Source organism: Sturnira hondurensis, unplaced genomic scaffold, assembly GCF_014824575.4.
Source record: "Sturnira hondurensis isolate 20B ecotype Veracruz unplaced genomic scaffold, ASM1482457v3 Scaffold0021143, whole genome shotgun sequence".
Classification (NCBI taxonomy): domain Eukaryota; kingdom Metazoa; phylum Chordata; class Mammalia; order Chiroptera; family Phyllostomidae; genus Sturnira; species Sturnira hondurensis.
Window position 1 is genome coordinate 24,826,545 of NW_028093774.1, and position 24,755 is coordinate 24,851,299.

Sequence of the window (24,755 nt, forward strand, 5' to 3'; positions counted from 1 at the left end):
CTCTTCTGCTTAGGAATTTTTCCAGAGTTTGACCTCTTCTTTAATATTTCTCTGGCTTCGTGACCTTGTACCCTAATAATGAGCACACTTGGCCCAGTTTCTTCCCCTTTCGTCAGGGACTGTTTACCTGCGTGTATACTCCCCCCGCCACTTCTTCTGTAGTGTTCACGGTTGCTGTAGTAACTGGCATCTCCCTCGTTCCTCTTGCTGTTTTGTTCCTCCTGCCAAGCATTACTCATTGGACTCTCCCTCCCCAGTTTTATACACTGTGAGATCGGGACTGATGCTATGTAACCACCTCTCAGAAGGTAGAACCAGGAGTAATTTTAAGAGGAAGGTTTAAATGGCTGCTTATGAAACTTCTACTTTGTGCAGCTTGGGGTAAAGTGGTGTTTTGGATAAGCCAGTCCATCTTGATTAACTGAGATGACTACATGTTGAATCCCTTAAATCTGTGGAAAATTCATATGCATTCTGAAACAAATCTATTATGGCATTGCCCCTTAATTCATTTTGCAATTTCATGACTTTTGGTATCTTTGGGACAAAAGCAAAAACTGGGACTCTAGGTCTTCAATTCTGGGCACATTCCTGTTCTGGAAGGTGACATGCCTGTCATCCATGTTTGCTTTGTGGCGGGACCGGACACGCCATTTGGTTATCTAAAGATCTCTTTCTCAGAAATTTAATCAAGGCCTCTGCTGACTTGCTCAAACTTACATTTCTGTGTGTTCAAAAAGGGAAGGAAATGTTACCGTGTACACTGAACCTATGTCTAGTATCTCAATCCAGAGAGGCTTGGCAGTGAATGACATTCTAGGGAAAGGACATTTGTTCAGTCACAGATCACGCTGTGCCTCTCTCACGGTGGTTGTCCAACAGGCCTGGTTTCCCCTGGAGAGGTGTCTAAATCCTGGAACTGAGGAGTGTATTAGAAAAAAAACAAAGAGCCCAGTTTCTTCTTCCTACTCGTATAAAAGTAGTGGTTAAGGGATTATTGGGACCCTGGACACACTTGAATGGAACTGGTGTGGGCTGAGACCCCTTGAGCTTGTTTACTTTTTACCTGATTCTAGTGAAATCTAGGATTTCTCCTTCTATGGGTTGTGTTCTAGGAAGCACAACTTGATTGATATTCCTTATAGGTCACCTTGTCCTAAAGTAGAAGCTGGAGAGGACCTCGATTTTCCCCTCCTGTAGACCCCCATTTTGCCTCTCTCGTTGTATGATGCCAACTCTGACGTCTGTGATCTGGAATAGCAGGGCCATGTCTCCAAGCGCGTCACAGGTCTTAATGAAACTTTCACATGGAAATGAGGGGAAATACATGCCAGTGGGCTTCGGAAAACCTTATCAGCACCATCAGATGAATATTACTTAATCGTGGATTTATGGAAATCTAGATTTGTGGAGCCTGATCTGGGGCCATTTATGGGTGTTCTGTCTTGTTCTGCTGGACAGGACACTCCCGGTCACTTTCCTTGGAAAGAGCTTCAGCTTGCTTCTCTTCTGTTTCAAGCCCTTAGCCTTGGTCAGTACTTTTTAAAATGATCTTTTTACCCAGGTGAGTATTGGGAATGCAGGGGGCAGAAACCAGGAAACCACACCAGTGAAGACTACCGTTCTGATATTCAGAGTTTTCTTGCTTTTCATCCTGGGTCTTTTGCATGCTGACCCTTGGATCATCTCCCAGTTATTCTTACTGTACTTTATGAAAAATCTTTGGTTGAAAATAGGTTGGGAATAGATTTATTGCTTTTTTAAATAGGTTTATTTTGACTTGATCGCATTTTAACTTGTTGCTAGCCCTTTCAAGATACTGCTCATCTCACTTAGGTGTGTTCTGATGGTGGTTTCTCTGAAGGAATAGAGGTAGACAGAGTGGCATCTCCATCAGCAAGATCAGAGCCCAGAAAGCAAGTTAGGATTGAGGCATTCATGTTACATACAAGTATCCTCAGTTCTCTAAGAGGAAATGAGAAATAACTACTTTGGGGAATCTGGGGAGCACAGGAAAAAACCATTTCAGGTATTGTGGGTAGACTGGAACTCTAATGTTAAAAGAAATTAGAGATTTTTATGTTAATAGACATGGGGCTGTAAAAAGTGCCGTGTGGTATGGTTGGCTTTTCATTCAGTCTCCGTAATCTTTCTCTCTACCTGGCTTTCTGCCTCACTCCCCCAATTCCTCTGCCCCAGAATTCCAGAATGGAACCATGTTTCTCAAAGTGTGGTTTGAAAGTCACATTCATTGGAATTAATTTGGGTTGCTTGTTAAATTCAGATTCCTGGGCCCACTTCCCATATTAAATTAGAACAGTGATTTTCAACCAGTGTGCTGCAAGAATTTTTAAAACATGCAATACCTGACTGTTTAGTCAGGGCCACTGACCTCTTTTCCCTTAAAATGTCAAGTTAAAAAAATGGCAACAGCCAACACAATAAGAGCCCTCTGGTGTGAATGCCCTGCTGAACCATATATACCTAGGTCATATAATAAAGTTATATGCTGTTAGTCATGTAGCATAATAAGGTAGCATCTGGTTGGTTAATTCTTGCTACCAGAAATCTTTGTATACAAGTATAGGCACCTGATTTTTTTAAAAAGTCACTTTGGAACAAAAATGGTAGGCAATTGCTATCATTGTATTTTGTTTGTTTTTATGTAAATTGTATTTTTGTTTGTTTTTGTTTGATTTTTTAAAAAAGTCACTTTGGAACAAAAATGGTAGGCAATTGCTATCATTGTATTTTGTTTGTTTTTATGTTTTTATTTTTTTTGCTCATATTGACAAAAATATATTTTTTGTTATGCTGCAGAATTTTAGCAATTACTTTATGTGTGCCATGAGATGAAAAGGTTGAAAATTGCCTTGGCTGGTGTGGCTCAGTTGGTTGATGTGGCTCAGTTGGTTGGTGTGTTGTCTTGTAAACTGAAAGGTTGCAGGTTTGTTTCCAGTTAGGGCACATGCATAGGTCATGGGTTTGGTCCCCTGTTGGTGCATAGGAGGGGCAACTGATCAGTGCTTCCCTCCCTCCCTCCCCTATCTCTAAAATCATGTCCTCAGGTGAGGATTTTAAAAAAGGGGTTGAAAACTGCTGAGTTAGAATATCTGGGGCAAAACACCAGTCAGAAAGAATATATGCACCTGTATATTCATAGCTGCGTAATTTACAACAGCCCAGATATGGAAACAGCCCAGGTGTTTCCATTAGTAGATGAGTGGGTAAAAAGCTGTGGTGCACTTCCCAATGGAATACTACATGGCTGTACAAAAAGAACCTCTTACCCTTTGTGACAGCATGGGTGGACCTGGAGAATATTGTGATAAGTGAAACAAGCCACTCAGAGAAACACAAATGCCATATGATCTCACTCATATGTGGAACCTAATGAACAAAATAAACTGACAAACAAAATAAGGCCAGAGACGTGGATACATGAACTGACTAACAGATATCACGGGGGGGGGGGGGGGGGAAAAANGACTCCACGATGGGGGGGGGGAGAACTAGAAGAGAATAGCCAAAGAACATACATGCATTTATGCATAGTCTGTGAGCACAGACAACAGTGTGGTGAAGGCATGGGAGGGTGCTGGGTGGAGCGGGGCAAAGTGTGGGGAAATGGGGGGCACCTGTAATAGTGTCAACAAACTTTTAAAAATAAAGTAAAATAAACTAAGGGAAGGTTTTCTAAAAGGATACTATATTAGTTACATCTTTTTTTAAAAAGGAGAATAAAGAAAAAGAGAACAAAAAAGAATCTTTGGGGGTGAATCCTGAGAATCTACATTTTTTAAAAGTCCCAGTTGATCTCTCATGCACGTTACACTTAGAACCATGAACTACAGGATCTTTGACATTATATTGTGACTGAGGGCAAACTACTTCTAAGCCTTTTCTTTCTAACGAACTAGGACATCCTTACCATCCTTACCAGGAGGAGCCAGCTGCAGAACCCCTGCCTAGAAATCACCATTAACGTAGCTCACTTCCTGGATTTCTGCATCATTTCATGTTTCTGAAAGGAATCGAATTTTGCCCTCAAACATGAAGTATTCCGTTTTAGCAGCTGCTACCCTTTAGATGGCACCCCTAAACACTCTAGCAGCAACATCTCTGTGTATCTACCCTCTCTGTGTGACAAATAGGAGTTCCCTGCCCAGACACATAGGCAAGAAAAAAGTTAATGACTCTCCTGGAGACCCCTGTAGAGTGTCCAGATTGCAAACAAGGAGCAATGGGCAAGGAGCATGGCTGGGGATGGGATGGGCCCGGATTCCTATCCTGGGCAGGTTCCCACAGACCTGACTAGAACCTGCAGAGGAAGTTCCTGTTTGCCAGAGGCCCCAGTGCTCCCGTCAGGGGTGCCTGAGCTGATGCAGACCCCTGCTGCTATGGCTGGGGGGGCTGGCCAAGTTTCTTTTTGTTGAGTCTTGTTTCCACCCCCAACTCCTTCAGTTCTACAGATGCTGGTTTATTTGCACACTCCACACTGTTCTTGGATTGAAAGCCTCTCATTGTTTTTGAGCTCAGTGTTTAGATAACACCACATGCCTGTGGCAGCTCGGGCACCCTGTGAAGGAAATGCCTGGGCTCTAACAGCCCCGACATTCATTCTCGGTGCGTGAGTGGCTGTGGCCTGTGTTTAGGATCATTACAAGAACGTTTCTGTGCAGGGATTATTCTCTCTTTCCTGCCATTCCAATCATAAGGATTTCAGGCAGCCGGAGACTTGTTTCCACACATAGCTGTAGTACCAGAGCATTCTTTCCTCCTTTAGGGGACACAGGACTGACTGGCTATGGTGGCACAGACGGTTTTTATGATCAGGCCAGGTCGGCAGCTGCCTTTGCACTGTGATTTCAGAAGCTCCTTTCCTCAGTTTCCCCCATCATTCTCTTGCCAAAAAGAAAAGGAAAAAAAATGTGTCATCTTCTTTCAATATTAAATCTCTGATAGTGTTTTTTTAGACTCTTCATAGGATATATTTTCAAGCCCCAAATAATTGCTTTTGAAATCACTGACAGTGTCTCCAGTTCTTAGTATAAAGTCCCCAAAACAGAATTTAATTACAGATGTGGTGAAGGAAACAAGTCATGTTTTTCCAATTGTTGTAACTACTTGCTCTGCATTTAATTAAAATTTTTACTTTTAACATTTCCTTTTGAGTCATGCCATGGAATATAAAAATTTTCTGTGAACTGATGAAAAATTGAAAAATAAAGACAAGTAATAAAGAGATTATTATTGAAAAATATTCAGAATTAACTATAAAGTATCTGCTCTTTGGTATCAACACTAATTCTGCGAATTCAACACTAATTCTATAATGGAACAGATCATTGTAATTGTCTGCTCTATAGAATTAGAGCAGACTAATTCTATTAAAGTATCAACACTAATTCCAAATATTTTTTCAGAATTAACTGTAAAGTGTCTACTCATTCTAAATGGTTTTTATGTCTCAATGCATGTGGTAAATATGTCCCTTAAATACCACCTGGGATTAGCCAGTTAGTGTTGACATGGCTCATCTCCCAGGGTCTTGACAGAGAATCTATTTGATTCTGTAGTTACCTTGGGTAAATGAAATAATGAACCATTTTAATGTGTCTCTTCTTTGAAGATGCTTGTGTTTTCCTTGTCCTGTAGGTTTGCTGGTAATTCACCTTTTAGAGATTGAAGAGGGGAATTGGAAGGTTAAATCATGTGCTTTAATGTAGTCCAGGAGCCACTTCTGTTCTGATTATGACTTTCAAGCCCACTGTCTAGAAATATCTTCCTGTGGCAATTCATTGTACAAGCTTGGATGGGAACCTGGGCACATGTTGGGAAAAATAAGAGCAGTGTGTTTTGCAGCCATTTGTCCGGCCTGTTTTATGCCTGATCCCTGTGATTCTGCCTTCCAGTTCTCTCCTGCGCTATGGTGGCAACCTATCACTGCAAAGTGCCATGAGTGTGCGATTCAATAGCAACGGGACACAGCTCCTGGCCCTGAGGCGTCGCCTGCCCCCTGTCCTCTATGACATCCACTCCCGCCTGCCTGTGTTCCAGTTTGACAATCAGGGTTACTTCAACTCCTGTACCATGAAAAGCTGCTGTTTTGCAGGAGATCGTGACCAGGTAAGTGCCTTCTGCCTCCTGCATCCCACACTCTTGCTTCCCTCTGAGATTGCTGTTTCTGGTCTTTATTCCTCTGTAGCATGATGTCAGAAACAATTTGAGTGGAAACAGTTTCTGAGGCTGTTCTGGCTTAATGGTGAGTTTCTTCATCAGAGCTGCCATTGAGTAACGTGAGGCACACATCATAAACTGTGGCTGGCCCCAATATGGTTCTGAGCAACCTAACTCTGCCAAGTTTGTGAGCAGACATTAAGGTTCTAAGAATGTGTCATTTCAAAAGACGGGAGGAAATCCCTGGAAAATTAGCCTGCCAGAAAAAGACTTTTTAAAAATATCAATAAAATGCAATGATGAATGAAACACCCTGAGTATTAGGACTGTCCAAGAGACACATATCCTGAACGGCCCCTTGGGGTGGCATCTCTTTCTTGGATGAAATGGGCTGAGTGGCTTTGTTTGAGAGGAAGCCAGATGCTGACTTTTTCTTTTTCTTGCCAGCATCACAACTGGGAAGGAGAACCCAGGCTGTGAGTTTCCAGCCTTTTCACAGTCTCACTGGGACTCAAGATACTGATAGTGACTTAGAGCTGGCAGTTTAGAAATATACTTGCATTCTTGACTGTCTGTCTTGGCTGTAGAAATTCTGAAGTGGGTGTCAGTGAGTGGGCTAGTTGGACTGGTCTGAGTAATCAAGCTGAATAAAGACAAATACAAGGAAGGATTGATCAAATGTACAAATATATTTTTGTTCTTCTCAGACAAATCTTACTGCAGCTTCACGTTTGAACTGGAAAAAGAAACCTTATTCCCCCGCTGATGTTTAGTGTTCTTTTTGGGTCCCTCAACTGTGTCAGATTTTGACATGTAATTCTTACATGCTGTACTTCATCGTTTTTAAAATTATTTGTGGGCCTGGGCCATAAAAGAAGCAGTTCTTTGAGAACCTGCTTTTTGAAGGCAGTAGCTAGGACTTTTCTTCCTAGATTGATGTTGCTGAAGGCTCCCCAATGTCGTAGCTTAAAGATTAGTATATGTAGTTGGAGCACAATAAATGCTCACTGAATTGAGTTGAATGTGAAATAAATTGGGAATAACTTGTAAGTTGTCCAAGCTAGGGATTTCCCCTTTTGTAAATAGAGACTATGTATCCAAATCCAGATTTTATATTCAAGTGGAAGTCCTGGGGCCTGTTTACAATCCACACTTGAAACCACTAGGTGGCCTCAGCTACATACGCATTGTCTCCTTTGAGAGGCCACAATGCTAATGACTTTGTTTTTACAGGCAATTTGTTTCTTGGGTGGGAAGAAGCAGTTTCTAGAGATGATCAGACTCATGATAGAACAGATCATTGTAATTGCCTGCACTATAGAATGATTGATTTCGGTTCATTTAGCTGTGGCAATAATAACAGAGAAGTACCTCCTTCTCTCTTCTTGTCTTCTTTCCTTTCATCCTTTTATTGATTATCCATCTTCTGTCAACCTCGTTTATGTATGAGATCCTATCTCACTGAACAACAAAGAGTAGACACTAAATGTGATGGGTTATAGCTTTTTACCAGAAACAAGGGGCTGAGGGAAAGGTGAAAGAGGTTCCTGTATCAGTAGTGAAAACCTGACTGCTTGGAGTCCTTGAAAGACTCCAAAGAAAAGCTTGAACCTTTATGTAGAACACCTAGACCAGGGGTGTCAAACTCATTTTCATTGGGGACCACAGCCTTGTGGTTGTGTTCAAAGGGCTGAAATAATTTTAGGACTGTATAAATGTAACTAATCCTTAACTGTTAGGAGTTGAAATTACATTCTGCCCTTTGAAGGCAACCGAGAGGCTGATATGGCCCCTGGTGAAAATGAGTCTGACACCCCTGACCTAGACCATGGCTTCTTAACCTCAGCACTATCCACGTTTTGTGGGATTGTCCTGTGCATCATAGGATAGGTGCATCCCTGCCCTGACGTCTTCTACTAGATGCAGTAATGTCTCCCCCAGTCATCCCTTAGACAAATAAAAAATTGTCTTTAGACATTGCCACATGTCCCCTGGGGTTAGGGGGGTGACGGAGGGATTGTCCTTATTTAAGGACCTGTGACCTAAATTATAATTACCCATTTTCCCCAGATACACTGGGACAGGTGTTGCCATTTGCAGAGCTGCACAGGTAATTTATGATGGTCCTGGTATGTACATTGGCAAGAGGTAGTGGGTTTTTTGCCTTTCAGGTTTTATATGATGATAACATTGAATGACTTGATTTCCCCTATTCAGATTTGACTAATTTGTTATTTGTGACTTTTGCCCTATGGGGAGAATTTATGGGTAATATATCCTCTTTGACAAACTAGGTAGCTTTTTGGTTAGGGTGCATCATGGTTTTCTATAGGTAAAGGAGGATATAAAGTTATTGGATCTGACTTTGGGTCAGTTTTAGAGTTGAGTTGTTAAAATCTGTTCATATTCCCCTTACAAATTATCAAAATTATATAACCTAGGAAATAGAAAATACAGAGATTTGTGTTTGCCTGTGTTGATCCCTCCTTGGAGACTAAGGAATGTAGCTAATTCATCATTGTCTGATCTCCAGTGCATGGCATACAGTGAGGGCACAATAAATATTTATTGAAGTGAATCTTGAGTACTTCGGTGAATGCGTGGGTTTTAGCTTTCTGGCCTATGGCTTCTCTAACTGTAAATCAGGATTGCTAAATACCATTTTCCTGCTCAACTTCTAGGGTCTTAAGGAGGGTGAATTAAATAATGTATTTTCGGTGAAATTAATCTACTGAGCTTGTACTTTCTAAGTGTGGCACAGGAGGCCAAACTTCATGTCTTATTCCTAGAACATGTCTCTCAAAGGTGAGTTACAGGCTCTGGCTTTCTACCCTTCGCTAAAGCGGCAGCTGCCACAGTGACAGTGTGATCTGCAGGCTGACACGTACCGTCTTTGACTAGTCTAGACAGGATCTTTTTTGCTGCTTTCAAATTCCAAAGCCTACCCTCTCCATATATTGGTCTTTGTAGTTGATCTTGGTCTTGTGTACTCTGAGAATGCCCACAGTCCAAGGCCCTGTGCTCTGGAAGTCTTCGTTTAGTCATAGGCTGGGTAATATCTTAGAAAGAAATCTGAGAATTTCCATAATAGGAATGAACGTGGTTAGGAAAGGCACTAAGTGACCTATCTATCTGAGACAGTCTTCTGGCTGTCAGTTCACACAAATGGACCCAGATATTGTACCAGAGAGCGTGTACCTCATTTTAGACTATCTGAGGTTCACTAGGTAATTCATTAGCCTGGAAATGAAATGAGCATTTCAAGAAATTGGACTCAGGGAATAGATTGTGAAATAAACTGAGCCTACTTTTTCTCCATGCGCATTGCTACCATTACATATGAATTCTAATTATAGAACTATTAGAGATCATTTTGTATAAACCTTCCTTTTACAGAAGAGAAAACTGAGGCTCAGAAAGGTTAGGTACACAAGTTAAGACATATATATACAAGTTTGTAGCTGAGCCAGGACTAGAACCCAGATTTTTTAGCTCTCACTAGAGACTTCTTTTCACTATATAGCCACAACTTAATGCCAGCTGTAACAAGGCAAGCAGCAAAAGTGAATGAATTGGGCCAGAAGCCCAATCCCCTGTTAAGGGAATGGTGGGGACTGTGGCCAAGTTGAGAGCCCCCCCCCCATCTAAATCTTAATGACTCCTATTTGAAGTTTGACTTAGCTTTAGCCCATTGTTGCTATAAGGGCCTCTGAATTTTTTCAAGGAAATGTTGGAAGTAAAGATTTGTATGTGAGGTTTCCAGATTTTTAAGTGTTGCAAGAAATTCATACTTCATTGTGTAGATAAAACAAATCTGTGCACCATACCTATTTTGCTCAAGACCCACGAGTCTGAAATTTCTGTGCTTCAGCAGGATTTTTTCTCTCATTTTAGTTTCAGCTCTGTCACTGATTCCTAGGTGAGTGGAGACAGTTCTTTGTTTCTGTCTCCTACCAAACCCTTCCTAACTACGTGCTCCCTCCCACGGCAGTCTTTTAAAATAAGAAAGCAGGTATTTACTGAGCATCTCCTGTGTGCCAGCTGCTGTGGTAGACATTCACATGACTGCCAGACAGTGCCCTGTTTGAGATTTTTAGTCCAAGCCCTATATAGGTACAGTGTCTTCCCCACTGTCAGCTAAAAATACATGGTTTGTTTATTTCTAGTATAATTTTTTAATTGTTTGAGTTAAATAACTTCTATCACGAAATAAGGTGGCATAAGGGATATGAGATTGGCTAGACATAAACAGAATTAATTAGCAGCCTCACCCCCAAAGCCTTGAGCTTTTCTTGTTTTTAGCCAGCTCACCTTCCGTCTTGGAGTGTATAGTAAGGAACTTTGCAATAAAAGAGCATTCCTTTCTCTCGAGTCTCCATGATCCCAAAGGTTCTCCTTTCCTATCATGCTTGGACTTTTTTCTTTCTTCCTTTCCTTTCTCTCCTTTTCTTCCTTTCCTTTCCCTTCCCTTCTCTCCCCTCCCTCCCTCCCTCTCTCCCTCTCCCTGAAGCCTGACTCGGGTACATTCTTTTTCCCAAGCTTCACACTCCCCTCTGTATTACTCAGTGAGTCAATTTCCTACCAGGGTTAAAAAAGAAGGCCAATTTTCCACCTGCCAGCTTTTCTGACACACACTTGTAAGACAGCACTTGGCTTTTGTTGCCTTTCTCCCGCAGTTCTTTAAATGGTCTTGCCCTAGCTTATGAGAGTCCAGGAGAGCAACTCGGGTTTCTGGGAAGTTAGGCTTTCGGGCTAACGGGTACATGTTGCCTGGAAATGGACAGCGTGGTAATTTTAAAATCTTCTCTTGCTTTAGTTTCATTTAATGCCTAGCTTTAGTCTCATTGAGTGCCTGTCCCTACGGCTTGCTGACAGAGGAATGGAAAAGGATAATAAAATTTTCTTGAAAGAGTTGAGCACTGGTATTTGAATAATTGGATTGCTTTGTACAGATCTTTTGAACTTGATGTCAAGGCCTCCAAAATCTTGATAATTAAATCATTCTATCTATTCCCTGGAGAAAAGAGCTGACTTGTACCCTGTGAATCCGGGGGCGGGGGGTGGGGGGCGTAAAAAAAGGGCTTGAATACATGGCCTGGCCTCAGACATTACATCACCGTTCAGCCTTTCTGTGTTGACGTTGTATGGGTATAGCAAAGGCTTAGGAATTCACCAGTAAGTGTGCTCCAGGCCAGTGAAGCACCTTACACAGTTACAACTTTACTTTTTTTATAACTCAGTGCAGTTCTTATTATTCTCACTTGGGGGTCTGGCAGCCCACATGTATTCTGAAATAAAGGCACGCTCTTAAAAAAATCTGTACCCAAGGATGTGTTTGTTGATTTGAGAGAGAGAAATGCATGTGAGCGAGTGTGAGAGAGAAACATCGATTGGTTGCAGCCTGCACGCGCCTCTACCGAGGACCTGCGGCTAGGTATGTGCCCTGACCTGGAATCAAACCCGCACCCTTTGGGTGTGCTGGATGGCATACCAGCCCAGGCACACTTGTAATAGGGGGAATTCAACTCTTAGGTTCCATCCTATGACTTGCTTTATGACTTAGGCTAACTTTTTTCTTCTCCTTGCCTTTATGTCATATTTTTAGCCCTTTAGCTTCTAAAGCACTTTCTTTTATGTTAATCCTCCCAGTGACCTTTGGGTTTAGTTGGACAGGTTTTATCTCCATGTGGTACTGGGGCCCCGAGTAGTTTGAAACTGCAGAGCCGATCAGCAGCAGGAGCAGGACCAGACTCGGTGTCTGGCCCACGATGGCACCCTCTTCCTCACGGGCACGCCGCCGCCTGCGCTGTGCTGATTAAGTGCTGAGAGCCTCTGCCCTGGGCCATGAGGGAGAGCTGAGTATAGAGCATCGTGGCAGAGGAATTCCTTGTTGTACGTGTTACTTAGGTGAATACTTTAGGAGACTTTTCTTTATAAAGAAGAGGCAGCAAGAGAATAACTTCTTTGTGAAATCAATCATTTATAGCTCTTTTGGAATCCCAAGCCTCTTTGAAAGTTCGAAAGCTATGAAAATTCATTTCAGAAAAATGTACATATACACATAGTTTTGTATATAATATTAAGGAGTTTATAGAATTTCTGAAACCTAGGGGTTTCAGGTATTAGCAATCCTGAGTTAAGATTTTCCTAATGGATTTTATCATCTTTTTAGTCCATTTGCTGATACAGCTTTAGAACTTAGAAAGATTAAAACATTTTGGAGTGTATGCAGGCCTCTTTGACGTGGTCTGGCTTATAACTGTTCAGCTGGAAAGGAACTCGAGGCACCTGATTTCTTCTTGAGAACAAACGGAATTGATAAGATCTGGTGATACAGCCAGACAGCTCTCCTTTAATCTATAGTTCCTGGCAAGGAGCCTGGGCTTTGCTGGGAATCCCCAGTAGATGTTAATGAAGGGGAGCGAACCCTTCCTGTCCTACCTGCCCCGTCCTCCTTAGAGATTTTACTTTTGGTCACTGCCCTTTTTTTTCAGGCATCTTCAAAAAAGGTAAGTAATATTTCTTCCTCTGAATGGTAGACCCCTTTGCTTGAATGAAAAGTATCAACACTCATGTAAAGACTGGGAGAAATGATACCATCTCCCCACTTCCCAGTCTCCACGTACAAAAGCTGAGGCCCACAAGGAGACATGGATTGCTGAAGGCCTTTCGGTTAGTGGCCCTTCATCTTGCCAAGGTTTCCTAAAGAGTTTAACCAAATAAAGATTCATCTTTAAGTAATGCAGGCTACCTTGTTACACACAGCTGTTGGAGATTGGAGCGTTAAAAAATTATTTTCCTTACTGATTATTTGACTGTTACTGGCTGTCTTTAATGGAGCATTTCATTATTAATAGAATTTTTCCTACTCAGAACCCGTAAAGATTAGTTATTTTAATAAGTCAAAAAATTCTTGGAGTCTAATGGAACTGAAATGGCAAATGGTCCAAAGAAGCAAGAATCATGTAACTTCATATGCAAAAAATTGTGTTGATCTTATGGGGAAACATGTTTGTGTGCTTTTATTGGGATTCAGTGGAATTCTCTTTTTTTTCTACCACAAATAAAATATATGGTTTTGGCCATTTCCAAAAAAAAAATTTCTCTGATTGCTCTTGATGCTATTTGTGGCAGGCAGTAGGTATAAATGATACAATTAAAGGCATTTTATATACCCATTAGCAAACCTTTTTCTGGAAAAATCTCTAGAGAGCACATCAGGAAATTGTTCAAGCACCTTTTTTCCTTTTCTGACAAAAGGTCAGGGAGAAACAAGAGCTGTGTTTGATTTAAATGTTAAATTACAGCCTCTTTGCTATTATTGATCTAGGCTAGAGAGCCATCTGGTTTTTCTCTCATAGCTTGTACCATTAATTAGACAGGCATGCCATTTACTGGAGAATAATTAATTATTATCCAGGGAGCCTTGGAGAGAACTAGTTGATCAGTACTCAGTGAATAGTAACTGATTGATAGGGTTCCTTTTCCATCAACAGATGTTGGAGATTATCAAATGTAGTGCATACACACACTCACTCTTACGCATACACATAGACATATACTGAGAGAGACGGAAGAGCCTGTTAAAACAGGTTCTGGGTCATTTTTTTGGAGTATACAGGTTGATGGCCCATTCCTGCTTGTAGAACTTTTTCCTCTTTTTAATGTGGATTTTGGGGGTGTAGAGAGAATTATACACATATACATATATAAAGAAACATATCCATATTTCTTTTTTAATATGTTTTATTGATTATATTATTACAGTTGTCCCATCTTTTTCTCTCCTTTATTCCCCTCCACCTTGCACCACCCCTCCCCCCAGCATTCTCCCTACCACTTAGTTCATGTCCATGGGTCATACATATAAGTTCTTTGGCTTCTCCATTTCCTATTCTGTTCTTAACCTTCCCCTGTCTATTTTGTACCTACTATTTTTTAAAAGATTTTATTTATTTTTTTATTTTTAGGGAGAGGGGAAGGGAGGGAGAAAGAGAGGGAAAGAAACATCGTGTGTGGTTGCCTGTCCCACACTCCCTACTGAGGCCCTGGCCTGCAACCCAGGCATGTGCCCTAGCTGGGAATGAAACCAGCAACCCTTTGGTTTGCAGGATGGCACCCAATCCACTGAACCACACCAGCCAGGGCTTGTGCCTTCCATTTGTGCTTCTTATTCCCTGTGCCTTTTCCCCAGTTGTTCCTCCTGGTTTATCAGCACACAAATGTGAGACCACCGCTCAGTCTGCCAGCCACTGCCTTGCCACACTTCTTCTCCTCCTAGCTGCCTATCTCCGCCCCTCCTCCCAGTCTGAATGAATATTTCTTCTTTAACTCCTTGGTTGTCATACTTCCATAAAGTTCAATTTTCTGACAATTTTGGTTATTTTTTGTTTTTAAATTTGTTGTTCTTTTTTTAAATTTTTATTTATTTTTAGAGAGGGGGAAGGGAAGGAGAAAGAGTGGGAGAGAAACATCAGTGTGTGGTTGCCTCTCATGTGTTCCCTACTAGGGACCTGGCCTGCATGTGCCCTGACTGGGAATCAAACCGGCAACCCTTTGCTTCACAGGCCTGTGCTCAATCCACTGAGCTACACCAGCTAGGGCTGTTGTTCTTTTGGTTGTGCGAGGAGACAGTGTATCTACCTACACCTCCATCTTGGCCAGAAGTCCTGAATGTTATATTGATATTTCTAAGCCAGATGAAGCCTTAGAATAAAACTGATGGGGAGTTAACTGTATTCCAGATTTGTACCTTCTTTGGGTTATTTTAATCATTAAGGTTTAAACAGGTGTTAGGGAGAGAGAAATAGTTGCTCTGCTTGAATATGGCTAACAGTTATTTTTTTCCAGCAAGCTTCTATGTAGTAAACAGTTCGCTATGGAAGGCTACATTTAGATCCTTCTTTGAACCTTCAAGTTGATAAGATTTTCTTGTAACTTCAGTGACTAAATACGGGTGGCAAACACAAGGCCCGTGGGCCAAACCCCGCCCTCCACCTTGTTTTATCTGGCCCAGCACCTTGTTTCTACCTGGCGGCAGCGCCAAGCTCTCGCTTAACTGTTACGGAGTAGTTACATTTATACAGTCCTACAATTACAATTCGGCCCTTTAAAGGCAACTGCAGGGCTGACGTGGCCCCCGGTGAAAATGAGTTTGACACCCCTGGGCTACAAAGTAGTTAGAAACGTGGGCTTCTCTGGAAATCCATCTAATAAAGGTCTTTCTTAAAAGCATGTGTACTTCGAGACTGCTGAGAGTTGAAGAAAGGGGCAGGAATTTTTGGAAGGTGTGCAAGGCATATCATAGCAATCTACCAGACTAGGGAGTATGATATAAGTAACTTTTCTATGGAGGATCATAGATTGACAGAGGACAGGTGGGCAAATGAGACAATGAGACAAGTGACCCGGTGCTAATGCGGTAATCTTGTTTTTGCGTTGGTGGTGGTTCCTTTTTAAATTTATTGGGAGGAGCAGTTGTTGCTCTGCCTCTGTGCTTGCACAAGTTAATATCTCCACACTGACAGTGGATTAGACAAAAGGATTCGATAAAATGCACTGGCCTCGGGCTAATTCTACTTAAAATAATTGAGATGGGTCAGAGTGTGGCCAGCCTTTAACCTTTGTTGCCAGGTGGGAAGGATTATGGATGCTGTGGATCCACACAACCACTTAATTCATTTTTGCATTCATATCACCCATCTTACCCACAAAATCAAATTAAAATTTGAGTATGTCTTCCAGTCTCTGATATTAAGGAGCCTGTGGGTCTCTTCCCTTCTTCCCTACCCTACAACCCAGAGCATTTTGGGCAATGGGACTTCTTTTATGTACATAATGGACTACCTAAAACTTTTGCTTTTTTTTTTGGACGTCAGCACTATTTGTCTCAGAACACAAAGGTAAAAGACTCATATAAAGCACCCTGACCAGTGAGGCTTGGTTGGTTGAGCATCTTCCCATAAGAGGAAGGGCTGGTTCGATCCGGTCAGGCACATGCCTGGTTTACAGGTTTGGTCCCCAGTCCCCTCGATCGATGTTTCTAGAAACATCCCTTCCCCTTTCTCTAAAAATAAACAAATAAAGTCTTTTTAGGAAGACTCATATAAAGTAAGTTTTTAATTTGTAATTTGCCCTTTACTGGTAAGAATGAGATCAAAGAAAAAGTAATGTATTATTCATATTCCCACTAGACCACATACTTCACTAGGCCACAATGTTAATATCATCTAACTTAGTTTTTGCTTTTCTCAAACCGAACAGTAATCTTCATATTTTTTCATGGTGGTGTTTTAACTTACAATATGTTGGTTGTAAAGTCCTACATCACAAAAGGGAATAAAAATGTTAAATTTAGAATTTCTGGCAACCATTCTTCTGATTATGTTTCTATAGCTTACTTTTTTATAAAGGACTATTGGCTACTGGGCCTTTCTGGTATTTAGGCCATGGGCAGCCCTTTACCCCAGGTCAGCTGCAGACCCAACGCCGGATTGCCTGGGTAAGAAAGTGCAGGTATTGTCTAAAATTAGATACCACACCCTGGCTGGTGTGGCTCAGTGGATTGAGCGCTGGCCTGCTAACCCAGAGGGTTGCTGGTTGATTCCCAGTCAGGGCTCATGCCTGGGTTGTGGGCCAGATCCCCAGTTGGGGGCATGAGAGGCAACCACACATCAATGTTTCTCTCCCTCTCCCTCTCCCTCTTCCCCTCTCTCGAAAAATATATAAAATCTTTTTAAAAATAAAACAAAATTAGATATCAAGGGAAAAAGGAAGAAAGAGAGAAACCTATACCTCCAGTTCCTACCTCCAGTTCCACTGCTTGAGGTTAAGTTCATTTTCTGGTTAATTCAAATTATTATTGTTTTATGAATTTGGATAAACGTACATAGTCTGAATTTCCTGTGGTAGTGGTGAGTGTTGGTGCGGTGTGATCTATGTGTTCTTGCTCCCACCAGCAAATACTTAAAAACACTTGTAAGGTGGCTGATCAAGACTTGCAGTGCTGTTAGCATGAACCATTAGCAGGGCCACAGTTGGAGGCTCCAACTCGAGCCTGGGAGGAGGCGAACCCTTCCAGCACAGCTTTAGAAGAGAGGAGTCTGTTCAGCTGCTCTGATGATGTTAAATGTATCTCTGCACTCAGCCCACTTGAAATAATCTTTATTTCCACAGAGCTTTAAAAAGTAAGAAGGAAGGGAGGGAGAACAGAAGAGCTCTTTTGGTTACCTTATGGTTTAAAATAGCCCAGAACTCTGTTCCCTCTCCTGGAATATTCTTCTGCCAGATAGCCACAAACTTGCTCCGTCATTTCCTTCAGGGCTCTGCTCAAATGCCATTTTATCAGAGACACCTTCTGTGACTGCCCTGTATAAAACGGAAGCTGCCCTGACTGGTGTGGCTCAGTGGACTGAGCACTGGCCTGTGAATCCAAAGGGTCGTTGGTTCCATTCCTGATCAGGGCACATGCCTGGGTTGTGGGCCAGGTCCCCAGTTGGGGGCATGTGAGAGGCAACCAATCGTTGTTTCTTTCTACCTTCTTCTCTCTTCCTTCTTTAAAGGAATGAAATCTTTAAAAAAAATGCAACGGAAACTGACCACCTCTACATTCCCTATATGCCTTAACCTCCTGTTAACTTTTTTTCTCTGTATCACTTACCACCACTGGACACATACGTTTTCTTTTTATTCTTATTTTTCCTCTACTCATTTCACTCACATTATATATGTATATAATTCTTTTTCTCTTTCCATCCAGTAAAATGTGAGTTAAGTTTCATGAGGGTAGGGACAGGGTCCTTTTTGATAAATTCTGTGTATCTTTTCCTGGAACAGTGACTGACATGTAATTGACATTTGATAAATATTTGTTTAATGAATAAAGGAACAGATTCATTTACTTCAGTCTCCCACAGTCAGCATTGTCCTGGGAAGCCAACTTTGGATGCTGGAAGGGGCCCAGCAGACAGCCGTGACACGTCATGAATGAATTCCTCAGGGCAGTTTTGTGATTCCAGTGTTTGAGCACTTAAATGGTCTGACTAGCCGGCAGTGACTCAAGCCGAACTGTTCCCTTGTGGTAGTTCCAAGAGGAAGAGAGGGTGAGGAGTTGCCTGTATCCCTGACAGGAAGCCTAGACATTGTATGCATTTTCTACATATTTTAGGAGCTGTCATATTAACTCCAAAAGGCCTTAACTCTGTGGGAGTTTTCTTCCTTCTAAGGCAGTCTTCTGAGTCAGCGTTCCATCTGGGAGTCAGTCCCTGGGGGACAGCTGATCCTTTGCAATGAAATAGCAAAACCTACGTAAGCCCACCTTTAGCTCACTCTTTTCTCATATTTATTTCTGTTTGTTTAGTTTGGTGGGGGCAGGGTAGCAGGAATTCTATATAAAGTTTTATAGCTTCTTTTAAACATAGAGCATGAACTGTCAAGCTGAATAATGTATTATTTATCGTATATGCATATATATAAATTATTAGTGGACAGTTCTTATATATTATGTTTTATAAAAGAATTCCCCCTCCTCCCTGCATCCTGCCCATGTGTCTTAATTTGCGTTTGGTTTTCAGGTGCAAGTAGTTTATTTGGAAATGTGGGAAGTAGTAGAGAAATGGACATGTGAGAAAGGGAAAAGAAGGCTGCTTTAGTGAGCTGACTGCGACTGTGGGCAGGTGGATTTGATCTTGAGGGGGTGGCGTGTGGAAGATGCACTTCAGAGTTAACTCCACCTGGGACAAGGCGGCTGGGATAGTGGCTGGATATTAGTCATTGGTTGAGCCTGCTCCCGAGAAATGTTCATTCTCTAGAGCATCCTGCTAGGCTGTGGAGAAGCCTTAGTCCCAAGGCTCAAACTCTGTGCCATTAAACATGAACTCTTCTCCCTACCCTACCCCCAGCCCTTGGCAACCACGAATCTACTTTCAGCCTCTATGAATTTGGCTACGATAGGGACCTGGATACTGGCAGTTGGAGATCCTGGGGAGCATACAGAGCAGTAAGGCCTGAGGGATATGAACAGGCATCAAGGAGTGAGCTACACCATACATTCTTTACCATTAAAATGGTGGTTTTACCTTGGCTCCTTTCCCCTGTTTTCACCACATCTTTACCTGAGGCTGGTTCAACGCTCGTGTCTGTTTTGCCTTGCCTCTTGTGAGTCACCAGACACCCTATTTCTCATAAAGGCACCTAGTGATTTCTGCTTCGTGGCATGGTAATTGTGTGCCTACATGCATATTTTCTACTTGATTTATGCTCCTTGGGAACCCAGGTATCACATTGTATGTCACTGTGAGCCCCAAGTGCCTGCTGCGTAAGTGCTTGGTTAGTTAAAATGAATCTTTCCCCCCAGCTAGTAGGTGATTTTGCCAAACTGGCTGTCAGAGGAAAGCCCTTGGGCTTCTGAATTCCAGCTTCTTAACTTTAGCCAGTGCAGTGTTGTAAACTGCAGGGAGTTACTGGATGGAGTTGCAGGGAGTTACTCAGGTCAGAGCAATGAGGATTCCTTTTTTTTTTCCCTTGGAAAAATTTTTAAGCATTCAGTTTCATAGTATTGAGTACATTCACATTGGTAATAACCATTGCCACCATCCATCTCCAAAAGTGTTTCTTCTTGTAAAGCTCAAACTCTGTGCCATTAAACATGAACTCTTCTCCCTACCCTACCCCCAGCCCTTGGCAACCACGAATCTACTTTCAGCCTCTATGAATTTGGCTACGATAGGAACCTCATAAGTACACTTATATGGTGTCGGCCTTTTTGTGACTTTTATTTCCACTTAGCATAATGTTCAAGATTCGTCCATGTTTTTTTTTATTTTTTATTTTTTATTTAATTCTTATTCAAGTACAGTTTTCTGTCTTATATTCCATGTTGAAGTGTGTGGTTGAATTTCCCTGCCCTTTAAGGCTGAATAATATTCCATCGTACATACAGACCACATTTGCTTTATACATTTCATCTGTTGATGGACACGGGGCCACTTTCACCTTTTGACTGTTGTGAATAATGCTGCTCTGCACAGAGGTGTGACACTCTCAGAGAATTCTTTGAGGATCTATTTTCTGTTCTGATTTTCTTGTTTTTATAATTTATTTTTTAATTCATTTCTTTCACACACATACAGAGAGAGAAAGACATTGATTTGTTGTTCCACTTAATTATGCATTCATTGGTTCGTTCTTGTATGTGCCCTGACCAGGGATTGAACCCACAACCTTGGCGTATCAGGAAGATACTCCAACCAACTGAGCTACACAATATTTCTCTTAATGAGTGTGAGGTGGTATTTAATTGTGGTTTTGATGTGTATTTCCTTAATGATTAGTGATGTTGAACATCTTTGCATGTGCTTATTGGCCATTTATACATAGCCATTATCTATTTCTTCTTTGGGAAAATGTCTCTTTCAAGTCCTTTGCTCATTTTTTTAATCAAGTGGAGGTTTTTTGTTGTTGTTAAGGAAACTTTTTTAAAAGATTTTATTTATTTATCTTTAGAGGGAAAAGAAGGAGAGAGGGAGAGAAATATCAATGTATGGTTGCCTCTCGTGGGTCCCCTGCTGGGAACCAGCCCACAACCCAGGCATGTGTCCTGACTGGGAATCAAACCACGGTGGTTTGGTTCACAGGCCCACACTCAATTCACTGAGCTACACCAGCCAGGGTAGGAAACTTTTTAATTGAAGTATAACAGGGTTAGTCTTTGAGTTTCCTTGCCTTGAACATATTTATGTAATGATTTGTCAAGTAAGCATGGGCTGGCAACTTAGGGACTTCCAGCTCTGACTGGGCTTCTACCATTTCTTCACAGGGTGATCATAGAATCTCAGGATTAAATGAGCCTCCAAGTGTGTCTCAGTCTGCTCTGGCTGCTATAACAAAGTACCAGACTAGGTAGCTTATAAACAATAGTAATTTCTTTCTCACAGTTCTGGAGGCTGCAAGCCCAAGATCAGGGCGCCAGGTTGGTTGGGCTGACTTCTCCCTGTTTCCTCACATGCCAGAAGGGGGCTGGAAAGCTCTGTTGGGTTTTCTTTATAAGAATGATAATCCCATTCATGAGGGCTCCACCTTCATGACCTAATAACCTCCCAAAGGTCTCGCCTGATATTGTTACACTGGGCATTAGGATTTCATGTGTGAATTTGGAGGGGGACACATTCAGACCACAGGAGAAGGTGACCACATGAGGAAACTGAACCAGTTCTTTTTGCGCTGAGTCCTATGAACACAATTTTCATCATTTCTAAATGTGCATTATTATTTTTTGCCCCCCTTTCTCAGGTATCTTGCAGACTGACATTGATTTTTCATGTTTGTGAAGTATTTAGTAAAGTGTTTATATTAGGCATGAGGTTGCGTATATGTTGGACTTGCACTTTTTGAAATTGTTCAGTGTCATTCTTAAGAAATTTTTTTAGAAAACAGGCCTTTTTTTTCCTGTGGAAATAAGCAGATGGGGCCAGATGGCGGTAGTAATGCTGACCTTAACTTAAAGTAGAACACTTGGTTAATCTTTGGAAATAAATAAAGCTTATTTGTTCTCAGAATTGCTCAGTGTTGCTGTTAGACAGTGTTTTTTAGTCCTAATTAGAATACATCTAACCTATCTTTTTGAGCTTAAGCAGTTCGAAGCTGCCGCAGACAAAGGGATTGCTTATGTCCCCGGCACTGACTCGTGGTGGGGTTGGCAATGGCTTCCCGTTGAAAGACATCAGCTGACAGCACGGAAGTTCAGTTGCTTGGTCTTGCAGAAAAGATCTCTAGGAAGCTCTTTTTCCTGCATTTAAACATTTTTGTTTTGAAAAATTACGGTAAAAAATACATAACATAAAACCTACCATTATAACCATCTTTAAGTGTGCAGGTCTTGGGCATTAAGTGAATGTACATTGTTGTGTACCCGTCACCACTCTCCATCTCTAGAATTTTTTCGTCTTTCCAAGCTGGAGTTCGCACCTGTTGCACAGTAGCACCCTATCCCTCCGTCTCTCTGGTCCTTGGCAACCAGCATTCTTTCTGTCTCTGAATTTGACTACTTTAGGTACCTCACATAAGTTGAATCGTACAATGTTTGCTTTTGTATCTAGCCTCTTTAATTTAGCATAACGTCTTCAAATTTCACCCATATTATACTATATGTCAGAATTTCCTTTTTAGGGTTGAATAATATTTCATTGTATGTATATACCACATTTTGCTCATTCACCCGTTCATGAACATTTGGGTGGTTTCCACTTTTTGGCTATTTTGAATGTCGGTGTACAGATGTCTCAAGTCATTGCTTTCAATTCTTTGATCTGTACCTACCCATTGCTGGGTCATGGTAGTTAATATGTTTAACTTCCTGAGAAATTACCATACTGTGTTCACCAATGGTACACCATTATATATTTCCACCAGCAATGCAAAAGGGTTCTCTACATCCTCACCAACACTTGTTTTCCATTTGTTTTTTGGTAATAGCCATTCTAATGTGTGTGAAGTGGTATCTCATTGTGGCATTGATGTTTATTTCCCTTGTGATTAGTGATTTTGAGCATCTTTTCATGTGTTTATTGGTCATTTGTATATTTTCTTTGAGGAAATGTCTGGTCAAGCCCTTCAACCATTTAAATCAGGTTGGTTCGTTGCTAAGGTTCAGCCAAGGAGCCTTTTGATTTGCATATACTTTTAAGAGAGTGTTTGCTGTGTAGTGCCTCATAAATATATTTCCATTTGACTTGTTTGTTTTTTAAAAAGCTTCCTCTGTATAGATAAATAAATATAAATATATTACCAATCGGTTGATATATAAATAATAAATTTTTTGTCCCAACAGTATATCCTTTCAGGCTCCGATGACTTCAATCTGTACATGTGGAGAATCCCTGCCGACCCCGAAGCAGGTGAGTGTATCCGAGTGTGAACCTGCGCTGCTGCTCTTGGTGCCGCTGCCCTGCTGCGTGCTGTGCTCTGAAAGGGCGATCTGTAGCAGCAGAGGAAGATACTTCTCTTTCAGCATAATAAGAGGTGTATCAGAAAAGTGACCTGAGGACATTTTAAAATAAAAATTAGAAGCCAGATATAACTATGTAACCTCATACATAACTATATCTGATAATGGTGCTCAGGGTTTTTTTTTTCCTTACATACATTTTTTTTTAGACTTCATAGATCCCCTTTATATCCATTTCTATCTCTCCTATTGCGCACCTGGAATTTTTTATCTTGCTTTTATATGCTTTTCCTTTATTGTTTATCTGCATGTCCCTGCTTATTACTTTATGAATTAGGGCCTCTTCCTTTGGCCTCCCTGGTGATGTTAACCAAAGTGAAATTTCCTTTGTTGACTGACTGATGCATTCGCTGGGGTCTGGCTGACCCTAGACATCAGAGAAATCAGGAGGAAATAGTTCCGCATTTTCTCTACAAGTATTTTGAAAAAAACCTTGCAGCTTTCCACAAATTTGGATCTAGGCCGGCTGAGGTTTCAAGTAGCATGGATCATTCTTCTTTTTTAAAACTATATGTTTTATCAGTTCCCAGTCAGGGCACATGCCTCGGTTGCAGGCCAGTTCCCAGCAGGGGACACATGAGAGGCAACTATACATTGATATTTCTCTCCCTCTCTCTTTCCCTTCCCCTCAAAAGATAAATAAATAAAATCTTTAATATATATATATATATATATATATATATATATATATGTTTTAGATTTTTATTGATTTGAGAGAGAGCGAGACATCAATTTGTTGTTCCGCTTATTTATAAATTCATTGGTTGATTCTTGTATGTGCCCTGACCAGGGATCAAACTCACAACCTTGGCTTCTTGGAACAATGCTCCAGCCAACTGAGCTACCTGGCCAGGGCAGATCATTCTTTATTCTTCTTAATTATAGTGACCTCACATGCTTAGTTACATGTTACACTGGTTGCTTTCTACTGGTACAAAAATATATATTTTTTATTCTCAGGACAGCTTAGTATAGACATCTGTTCTGGGTTATATACATGGTATCAAACTGGAAAATGGGCATTGGGAAAATTATAGAGGACTATACCAAATTTATATTGTATAGAATGTGTCTAGTGCTCAGTTTAAGGAAGTTGTTGGCTTGCCTGTTGCTGAGTTAACAGTATTGTTACCTACATTTGCCTTTCAAAACTTGTGAGGCCCACCTTTGGTGTAACTATCCTGTTGCTGTGATCTAGTTATGAAACACGTTGCAAAAGGCTTTTCCCCTGCTGGAATTTGGAAAGCATGAGTGAATCAGCTTACCTTTGAAAGCACAACCAGATTAGGCCACATCTTCCACGTGAACCAAAAGTGATGTTCTAGCACTAGAGGTAGTTCTGCATTAGGTCTTGTGCCCCCATAAATCTAGGTCATTTAGCTGAGAAATAATCTTTGGGCTTAATTGTATCTTTAACCAGGTCTTGAAAAGCTTTTAATTATTAAGTCGACATGTCTTTAAAATAGAAAGTGGATAACCCCCCCCCCCCTTTCCCAAGACTGTTCTCTGGAATCTTTTTTCATATTTGTATAAACAGAGAAGGGGGAAAGAATTAGCAGGAGTATTGCTGATA

At 41.3% G+C, this 24,755-nt stretch overlaps 1 protein-coding gene across 2 annotated transcripts in view; it reads left to right on the forward strand.

Moving 5' to 3' along the window:
• DCAF5 (DDB1 and CUL4 associated factor 5) overlaps nucleotides 1–24,755 on the forward strand; it is a 93,892-nt gene that overhangs the window by 40,580 nt on the left and 28,557 nt on the right. For both annotated transcript variants that reach the window (XM_037031682.1, XM_037031683.1), the window contains exons 6-7: nucleotides 5,916–6,129; nucleotides 23,006–23,072. In XM_037031682.1, coding sequence (XP_036887577.1) covers nucleotides 5,916–6,129; nucleotides 23,006–23,072 — 281 coding nt within the window. The remainder of the gene's footprint in view (nucleotides 1–5,915; nucleotides 6,130–23,005; nucleotides 23,073–24,755) is intronic.